This window comes from Perca fluviatilis, chromosome 2 (genome assembly GCF_010015445.1).
Source record: "Perca fluviatilis chromosome 2, GENO_Pfluv_1.0, whole genome shotgun sequence".
NCBI lineage: Eukaryota > Metazoa > Chordata > Actinopteri > Perciformes > Percidae > Perca > Perca fluviatilis.
The window spans coordinates 16063838-16074326 of record NC_053113.1 but is presented as its reverse complement, the minus strand read 5'-3'; the positions used below and the strand labels follow the sequence as shown (position 1 = coordinate 16074326).

The window sequence follows — 10489 nt, the reverse complement described above, 5'->3', positions numbered from 1 at the left end:
ACAAGAAGCTGCTTGCCGTTGCTGCGCTATCGTGTAAAGCCCGCCTCAATGGTTGTGATTTGTGCCTCGATTTGGAGAAATTGGAAATGGGCTTGAATGGGCTCTTGGCCAGACTGACTTGCAGAGCAAATCTCCAATTTGCCGGAAATTCCTCAGGGGTTTCCCCAGGCTAGATTTCTTTGCTATTTGTCCTGAAATGCTTGTCATTACCCCGTAAACACAGCTGCACCTTGTGGAAACAATACATCCTGTTAGATTAAGATGATACATGGGCGCACCTAGGCAAGTGACATACTGACATACTACCAGTCTGCTTATGAACCACTAATTGTGACTCCAAATACAAATAGTCAATTCTTCTACCAAACTTTTGTATTTAAACAAATAGATAGGGCTCATTTTTAAAAGCTACCTTCCCATATCTGTGGCTATAACTACAGCTCCCATGAGACATATGGCTATATAAGACTTTTGTTGTTTGTAGCAACTTGTATTGTATTTTTAGCCGTCCAAATGTGTTTCATACTATGCCATCATAGTAGAGTATTGTTGCTCAGTTAGAGCATATTTCTCACGTCGATGGCATGGCTTACCCTGACCTTTAAAGCCACAACGGAAACTAAAGTGGTACAAAAAGGCGTGGCAATGTCTTCCCACTGAACTTGCAAAGCACATAAAATACCCTCTGCTGTATTAATTTTACAAAAGTGTCAATCAACAGCTGGTGTGTTGACTTTTGAGCTTGAAAAACAAGCAACAATATGAAGCTGCCAAAATCTTCACTCATAACGTCACACAGCAGGACTTCATTGAACAGCCAGCCCATCATGAAGATGACACAATTTGAATCTTTTTGTTGTTGAACACTCTCATGTCTGTGTACATAGTACAAAGCTGGAGCCAGGATGTGATTAGCTTAGCATATCAAGCAGGCTCAAAAAGCTCTCACCAAAGTTCAAACAAGGGCCTGCTAGCACCTCTAATGCTCACACATTGTATTGTACGTGGTATACCCATTTTTCTGATTGTCTGCAGATTAGACAAGATATGAGAAATTAGAATAAGCAAATTATTTAAGCGTCTGTCTTTAAGGCTTCTACTGAACCAGCAACCAGACTGTTCAGGTCCAAATCAAGCCAAAAGACAGCAGTCCACTGGAAATCTCGAAATTGTAAAGAGAGACATCTCCTGCTCCTGTATGTGTTCTGTCTGAGGAAAAGTTTTCTCGGAAATTCCGTGTTATGCCTTTTTCTGTTTCTGTTTCTTTTTATCAATTTGAATAAAGTATTTCCTCAATACATCCATAAAAGTAGCCATTCAGTATTTAGCTTTGATTACAACCAATTACATGGCAGCTGCTGTCCGGAAAATGAAACTTACTTTTGCTTTCATTTACTGGAGCCTATAAAAGCTGCCTATAAAAGAGTTGGAACAGTGGGGCTGCTTTCTTTTGGCAATAAAGACCATACTTTTTTCACAGGTAAGCAACAATTTCAATAAATAAATAAATTGGAAAAGGATATTTTTAATAGAAAAAGAAATGCAGACTTAGAATGTGTTTTTGTTAAGTATGTTTAATGCAATGCAGCTTTAAATTTGACAATTTTGGATAGCACTGAATGACTTTCAGGTCAGATATTGAAATTAGTGAAGATGGAGGAAATGAGGTATGCTGGTGACTAGTATACCCTCCCTAATCTAATTTGTTCAGTGTGGTTGACTCTCGAGCCGGTGTGGGAAAATATTTCTGTAAGACCTGAGGAGCCACACAGTCCCTCATTAAAATTACGTTGTGTGCAATTTCACACATACTACACATCTAGGTTTTCCAGGCTGCTTTCGTATGCAGAGACACAGCGTAGAAAGTTTAGCTTAATCAGGGACTCAGTCATTTCTCCTCAGTCATGCAGAGGCTTGTGACAACTTACGAGACATTACCTTTGATAAAGGTGAGTGGAATGCAGAGATCGTCTAGTCTGAACTATTATTAATCCTCTTCTCATTTTAGATCATTCATTTATGCAATTAACTAGTAAACAAACAAACTAATCACTTTTTTTCTTTGCTTATTGTAAACTCTTGAACTGTGTGTGAATTTTCCCAGTATGGGATTAATAAAGCTTATCTTATCCAAATTACGTACCAAATTCAATTTCATGTTCAATTCTATTTTTTTCTGTTTAAAATACAAACACATTCAGTTCAGTAAAATATGTACTTGTTCATTATAATAATGAGCGTTTTTCCCCACTAAACTTGTAACAGCTTGTCTTTGGTAGGTTTCTTTTTCCTCTAATAGTGTCAGTAACAACAGTCAGAGGAAGAAATCAAAACTGTGGAGTGCCATTCTCAAGATGATCCCTCACATGGCACTGTGCAAACTCTGTAAGTATTAGATCAACTGCTATTACATAATACATTCATTTAACAGTTTAATAGTTTTTTAGATTTCATTAATTATTAAATTAACCACTGACGTGCTATTGAATACGACAATTACTAAAATCTGCATCATGGAGGGGAGACCTACTTGTGCAATACAAGTCGATTATTGTGAAAATGCAATATGATTAGGATCATTGTATAGTATTTGTCATAAACCCTCAGTTCTGTTGTGATCTGTATGTGATTCAGCTATGTTTGTAAGGCCAGCAGGAAGGAAAAAAAGGGAAACTGGAAATTGGTGGTTTCCTAGGGTTTTTTCAGGTTTAGCTGTTTGAGCTTCAAAATATTCCTCCTCATTTGCATTTGCCTCATTATGCTTTGAATTCTTCACTTGAATTGATATTATCTTCCTCTGTCAGTTCCTCTGGTTCTAGTTGGGGTTGTGGTGTTTGCTGTGAGTGGGATCTTTGGAGACCCCCTGTTTGAGTGCCTCCAAGACACTGACTACAGCGAGCTTCTCGACATTGTGGATAAAGGTCTTCCGGCCACTAAGACACCTCGTCATGTAGCAATCATCGGCGGGGGCATCGCTGGACTGACCGCTGCTAAGTTTTTAGAAGATGCCGGACATAAGGTAAAGCCATTTAGAGTGAGGAAATAACTTGACTAACTCTAATTGAAATGTTACCATAAACAAACATTTCCTGAGTGGATAAAGATGATACTTTACCTACATGAAAGTGTATGTAATATGGTGATTGTGTTGACAACAAGGTGACCATAATAGAAGCCAGTAACCGTATTGGAGGACGTGTGGAGACCTTCAGGAACAATAGAGAAGGCTGGTATGCAGAAGTGGGTGCCATGAGGATCCCTAGCTTTCATAAGTGAGTACAGTCTCTTCTAACTGTCTGCTGTGACATGAATGTACTGATAATGTTAAACACACTTTGTTCCATCAACAAATAACTAAAGTAACTAAGTACTGAAGTACTTAATTTAGTACCATAAGTAAAATCTGGAAGTACTTGTACTTTTACTTTACAGTACTGTACTTTTTAATCAACTAGACTTTTTAGCCTCTCTCAGGAACATAGTTATAGGAACAGTCCACTTTCCACAGTTCTACTAGCTACTCTCCCCCAAAACCGGTTTTCCATTCCAAGTGGCCATAGGAACTGGTAGGAGGGATAAGGGCATTCAGATAAAGTTGTCTGAATGCCAGTGTAAACCTTTTGTTATGATAACACAACCGTTTCACAAGGATGTCAACAGGTGTGGTCAGATGGCTGTGTGAACACAAAATACCTTTTGTAAATTATAACCCAACAGCCATCTAACCACCACAATATTTTGTTATGATCTTTATTTATGATTATGATCTTTAAATATGATTGTTATGACTACAGCCATTTCACCTGCTGCTGCTCTTTTTAATCAAGCAGGTAGGCCTACCTTCATGTGTGCATGTACAAATAACTGTAGTAACCCACTTTTCTATTAAATATTTTATTTATACACAACACAAACTTTAGATTGCAAAGATAAACTTAAGACCTGTTTACAAAAGTAGAAGGCATGCCAAACAGTGAAGTTAATACAATATTTAAAAGATGTGGAAAAGGGAAAAGGGAAAGACCCTGCCCTGAAGTAGGGGCTGAAAGAGGTACAGGAGTCAGAGGAACTTAATAATCCCCAAATTGGTTCTAGGAACTGCAAAAATCCCTCCGGTCGGAAAGGGACTATTGACAGCTGTCCTATGTGCAAACTGGATCATAATCTATCATAATAGACCATATACTTACTGGTCTACCTGAGACTGCATCGTAGGTCTATACGGGTTCTGCAAGTCCCATAATGTTACATTCTTCTAAGAAGATATGACAGTTAAGATAGCTCCATTGAATAACGCCTCACTCTACACTGATTCCCAAGGCAAATTATCTGCTTTTTAACAAATGCTATCATGGCATGCATTTACACACACACACGCACACACACAGAGACACACACACACACATTACAGTGCAGTACAGTAACAGTACAGTAGCTATCAATCGTTATAGATAGCAGTTAGCTAACGTTAAATGCAAACTTACATAGTAAAGGTTTACTTGTGACTAAACACAACAAAACAACAAAACGTCTAGTAACCATGCTCGTAACGTACAGCATAACAAATATGCACTTTATAAATCTGTTATGAATCCATTATGCAAGTTATACATTTTACTTTTGAGATGACAGTTCTTTTGCTTTAGTGAGTGATTTTTTTAATTTTTTTATTTAATGGCACAAAACTAATTCCATACTTGCTCAGCACAAAATAACATACAAAGTTGGATTGAACATGTCAACTTGTATAAAGGGATACTATGTAAATGTTAAGTTTACAGCTTGTTGCCCTGCCCCCAAGTGGCAATAAATAAAATTAATTAATGCAGCTTTACCTAAATGATCTAAATATCCACCACTGGTCTTGCTTAAAAAAAGGTCAAGTCTCTCTTATAACAAAAATATGTAATATCTATTCCACAGAATTCTGCTTTCTTTTGCCTCAAAATTAAAAATTTCCCTAAACCACTTCATCCAAGATGACATCAACACCTACTATTTGGTAAATGGAGTGCTACAGAAAACGTATGCCGTGGAAAACAACCCTGGTGTGCTCAACTACAACTTAAATGAAAGGGAGAGGGGGAAGTCAGCAGCTCAACTCTTCAGTCAGACACTCTGGAAGGTTTGTATGCATTCCACACATTGTCGGTATTGTTATTATTTTTACACACACGTATTTTTTTAATTGCACAAGGATAGGAATGTGTTTTTTATTGTAATATGTGCACAGGTGAAGGACGACCTGAATGTAATGGGCTGCAGTGCCATGCTGGATAAATATGATGCATACACAGTGAAGGTAAAGATTGATAATTTTGACTTTTTCACACAGGTCTTAGTTTAAATCTGAATGAAAAATATCACAGTATACATTTGATTGCTGACAGGAATATCTGGTGAAGGAGGGCAACCTGAGTCGTGGTGCCTTGAGGATGATCGGGGACATCCTGAATGAAAACAGCCTCTTCTACACGTCACTGATAGAGATGCTGTACATACAGTCAGACATCAATGACAACACTGAGTAAGTCATATTTATTTTACCATATACATTGTGTGTCTGGCAACACGGAACCTGCAGACCTAGCTTTGTTTGGTTGTCAGAGACTGAGCATCTGAATTCATTGGTGGAGTTAAAGTCAAAAGTGGACAGGAGCGAGAAAAGCTGGTGTAGGGCTGGGTATCGTTATATGATAGCTATCATTTTTAGTTTTTTTTCTGGTTCTTTCCTTGCTATTTTGTTTTATACTTGTTAGAGAGTTTCCTAATGTTGTTCTGGACCTCAGGAAGACTAGCTGATCGTCTAGGCATCAGCTAATGGAGATCTTATAATAAACTAAACTAAACATCCAAAAATATTTGAATAATGTACTTTCTCTTAATTGTCAGATATTTGGAACTATAAGCTTGTGTAAAAAGAGAAAAGAGATTTTTTTTTTCTCCCAGGAACCTATATAGAAAGACTATTGTTGTATTAGTACTGACTTTTTCTTATACTGGACCACACACACAAGTGTTTCTACCTGTTCTGAGTAGCCATCTCTTTGACACAATTGTTCTGATGTTAATATTTGATATTGATTCTTTGCAATAAATCTCACAAAGACAAGGCTTAACGCCCAAGTACTTTGCACCACAAGAGATTCCAGACTACACTTTGTTGTAACACTAAGATGAAAAGATGAAAATCATAATACTGACCTCTAATGGTTTTTGTATACACATTTCTTTCCTCTATTTTGTTTTAGTGAGCAACATTTTTATTTATTCTAATAGATATTAAAAGGTCCCATGGCATTAAAATTTCAATGTATGAGGTTTTTTAACATTAATATGAGTTCCCCCAGCCTGCCTATGGTCCCCCAGTGGCTAGAAATGGTGATAGGTGTAAACCGAGCCCTGGGTATCCTGCTCTGCCTTTAAGAAAATGAAAGCTCAGATGGTTCGATCCATCAGGTGGACACAAACATGACTGCCATATCTTCAAAAAGTCTGCGGTTCTGTCTTTACTATTATAATAAATTCTGTCCAAGACAAAGTAGCTTGAGAGTTCATTCCACCAGTGGACCATTGCTGGGGGTTTGGACGCCTTCCATTTAAAGCTATACATTTCCTAGCTGCCATCAAAGCAAGATCTATGTACATACTTTCATATATATTCCACACAGACATATAACTCATGACTCTAAGTAATTTGCTAGATGTGAAAATGTGTAAAAAGATGTGTAAAAACTGGTTGGAAATGAGGATGATGAGCGCAATGAGACTGAACCAAAAACAGCTAAATTGCTGGCCTTAAAAACAAAACAATGCGCTGAAAGGCACTAAAATGCTTTGCAGAGCTGAGGGGACCTGCCGAGTTTGGTGATAATGGATTAGGAGTGACACCTTTCACATGACGTACAGTCATTTGGTCCATTGTTAAAGGATAACTTCACCCTCAAAATGATATATTTGTACATCACTCACTCACTCGTGATACCTTAAAGCTATAGTGCGTAGTTTTTGTCGCCCCCATGAGGAATTCTAAGTAATGACAACAACACTGTTGTTGCACCCACATGACACAAGCCTTCCGTATTCGCGCACGCGCCCCCATCCCTCCTCCACACAGTTGGTAGTAGCCAAGGAGGATTAAAAAAACATGACGGATTCTTTAGAAGAGGTCATTATCTTCACTCAAGTTTCTGCACGTGAAAGTCGGCAGACGACACCATGTTCTAAACATAGCCATACTGAGAAATACAGAGAGTGTTTTGTGAAGGTGGTAGTCTTAATTAGCTTTGTATCAACTCATTTGAATGAAACAGACGTTCATTAATACAAAAAAAGTTACGCACTAAAGGAAGGGTGAAGTATTCCTTTAATATGAAAAGGAGTGTAGCTTTAATGTTGAATTGTGATTGAGAGGTTTTTATTGGGTGTTATTTTTCAGGTACTACGAAGTGACAGATGGTTTTGACCACCTCCCAAAGGCTTTCTATCAGGTGTTAAATGCCACGATCCTCCTCAACTCCAAGGTTAAGCTAATCGATCAAACAGACGGCACCAACGTGACAGTAACATACCAGGACTGGCGTAATTCAGGTGCCCTGACCAACCTAACAGTGGACTACGCCCTGGTGACGGCCACAGCCAAGGCCACCGTCTTCATTGACTTCCAGCCCCCTCTCTCTGGGAACAAGATGGAGGCCCTGCGCTCAGTTCATTATGCCAGCTCCACCAAGGTGGTACTCAGCTTCAGGGAGCGCTTCTGGGAGAAAGAGGGTATCCGAGGAGGGAAGAGCATCACAGACCGACCTTCTCGCTTCATCTACTACCCCAGTCACAGCTTCCACGGTACAGCTGCGGGGGCCCTCCTGGCGTCTTACACCTGCTCTGACGATTCCACCCTCTTCCAAGGGATGAGCGAGGAGGAGCTGATGGCCGTGGTCCTGGAGGACTTGGTGAAGATCCACGGAGAGGACATCAGGCGTCAGTGGACAGGGGGGCTGGTGAAGAAGTGGGGCTTGGATCCTTACAGTCTGGGAGCCTTCGCCCTGTTTACACCCTACCAGAAGGAACACTACGCCAGAGACCTGTTCCAGAGTGAAGGACGGGTGCACTTTGCAGGAGAACACACAGCCTTGCCCCATGGGTGGATTGAAACTGCCATGAAGTCTGCACTCAGGGCAGCTAAAAATATTAACAGCCTTACAGTTTAGTTGTATGTGCAATTATTTTGTTGTGTTCCTCCATATATATATATATATATATATATATATATATATATATAAGTTTAGCAGCACATCTTGTGAACTTGTCCCATGTCTTGCCTGTTGTCAGATATAGCCAGCGCTGCATAGCCAGGGTATTTATGAAATATTTACTTGTACTTTAACTACTTCACATTTTTATTAACTTGTACTGCCACTTTTAATATCCTATCCAGTCTCTTTCATGATTTTATTGTCTCTTTGGCTGCTTTGCATGTATCAAGAAAATGGCTATAATCATTTTTGCTTGGCTGTGATTTGTTGCTTGCTTGCATGGCTACGTGTAGGCTACTGAATGTGGATAGTGGATAATGTACTAATGTCTTGCTGCTTCCTGTTGCTCGGCATGGCTTCTTGAGAATACTTATTTTGTTGCTGTTGATATCGTTTTGGTGTCTTGTTGTCTTTTAACCCGTACTGATGTCTTGCTGTTTCCTGGTGCTCTGGTCTCAATACATCTCGCCAAAGGACTACAGTTAAAAATTAGCCTTCAGGCTAACAATAGTACTTTTACAGAAATGTTGATTAATGTGCGTTATCGTTATAGATAAAATTAATGAAATGAATACTGGTGTATCAGTGACCCAATTATATGATGTATATTTTTGTTTTATGTGCATATTTATTGATTCAGTTAGGTTTTTCGGTATTTCTTTTGATCATAAGTACAGGACCATAAACTGACATTCTGATCAGACCACACAAAGATTAGCATAAATATAAATTGAATTATTATCCCCATGGCCGTCATTTGCAGGCCTTTACTGTTTCAGGATATTCTGTGATTCTAACACTGAATTACAACTGGAATTTAACAATTATTTTCAGCACTGATAAATCTGCTGATTGCTTTCTCGTTAAACAATTCCACGTTTGTCAACGAATGTCAGAAAATAGTGAAAAATGCGGATTTTTGCAGAGTCCAATGTGAAATGCAAGTTGCTTGTTTTGTCGAACCAAGAGTCCAAAATACCCAAATATCAATCAATTTTATTTGTCAAAAGAAATCATACGATGTACAATTCGAGTGAAATGTAATCCCAGTGGATTTTCAGTACACTAACATTTAAGACAATGAAAAGCAGCAAATTCTCACATTTGAAAAGCTGGAACCTTCAATCTTTTGGCATTTTTACTTGAAAAATGACTCAAATGATTAATTAGTTATCAATTAATTGTCTAATCAATTCAACTCTACACTGAATATGAATGGTACATTTCTGTATGTTTTATTCCATTACAGCTATTTTATATTTCAGTTACTTCATTTTACTTTTAGGTTGAACAAGAAAGTAAAAATATTTGAATAATGTACTTTCTCTTAATTGTCAGATGTTTGGAACTAAAAGCTTGTGTAAAAAAAGAGAAAATATGTAAATATCTATGATAAAACAAGTTTTCTTACATAGTGACAAGACTTCTATTTTGTAGATTTTTTTTCTCTCCCAGGAACCCATATGGAAAGACTATTGTTGTATTGACTTTTTCTTATACTTGACTTCAAATATAGTTCAAACAAATATACACAAGTGTTTCTACCTGTTCTGAGTAGCCATCTCTTTGACACAATTGTTTTGATGTTAATATTTGATATTGATTCTTTGCAATAAATCTCACAAAGCCAAGGCTTAACGTCCAAGTACTTTGCACCACAAGAGATTCCAGACTACACTTTGTTGTAACACTAAGATGAAAAGATGAAAATCATAATACTGACCTCTAGTGGTTTTTGTATACACATTTCTTTCCTCTATTGTATTAGTGAGCAACATTTTTATTTATTCTAATATAGATATTGAAAGGTCCCATGGCATGAAACTGTATGAGGTTTTTTAAACATTAATATGCGTTCCCCCAGCCTGCCTATGGTCCCCCAGTGGCTAGAAATGGTGATAGGTGTAAACCGAGCCCTGGGTATCCTGCTCTGCCTTTGAGAAAATGAAAGCTCAGATGGTTCGATCTGGAATCTTGCTCCTTATGAGGTCATAAGGAACGTCACATAAGTGACGTAGAAAGCCGTGCAGACTTTGAACAGCTCAGCCGGAGACTGAAGGCAGGACACATTCACCGTATCTCACTCAAAACAGCATGGATGGATTTTTTTCCAAAGTTTGTATGCGTGTGGAAGCACCAGAGACACAAAATAACAAAACCCAGAAAAGGTGATTTTTTCATAATATGGGAACTTTAAAGCTACAGACACATAAATGGCACATCCTAAGGAAAGCTCA

General features: G+C 38.2%; 1 protein-coding gene across 4 annotated transcripts; it reads left to right on the top strand.

The window, feature by feature from the left end:
* The first annotated feature begins 1423 nt into the window (after positions 1-1423).
* Positions 1424-9883, top strand: il4i1 (interleukin 4 induced 1). Of its 4 annotated transcripts, none has more exons than XM_039792939.1 (8): positions 1424-1480; positions 2280-2385; positions 2805-3019; positions 3160-3272; positions 4924-5125; positions 5234-5302; positions 5391-5527; positions 7439-9883. In XM_039792939.1, the coding sequence occupies exons 2-8, from the start codon at positions 2355-2357 to the stop codon at positions 8205-8207; spliced, it is 1536 nt and encodes a 511-aa protein (XP_039648873.1). In that variant the 5' UTR covers positions 1424-1480; positions 2280-2354; the 3' UTR covers positions 8208-9883. The 4 variants fall into 4 exon arrangements, with proteins under 4 accessions (XP_039648873.1, XP_039648864.1, XP_039648855.1 ...); XM_039792930.1 differs by having other exon boundaries at positions 1440-1480; positions 2266-2385; XM_039792921.1 differs by lacking the exon at positions 1424-1480 and adding an exon at positions 1521-1949.
* Positions 9884-10489: the final 606 nt, after the last annotated feature.

Excerpts from the sequence above, each read along its gene's own strand:
- il4i1 (XM_039792921.1), top strand. The coding sequence starts at position 1,905 with ATGCAGAGGCTTGTGACAACTTACGAGACATTACCTTTGATAAAG. Across the intron at positions 3,020-3,159 it reads TAGAAGATGCCGGACATAAG|GTGACCATAATAGAAGCCAG; the intron begins GTAAAGCCATTT and ends GTTGACAACAAG. Across the intron at positions 5,303-5,390 it reads ATGATGCATACACAGTGAAG|GAATATCTGGTGAAGGAGGG; the intron begins GTAAAGATTGAT and ends GATTGCTGACAG.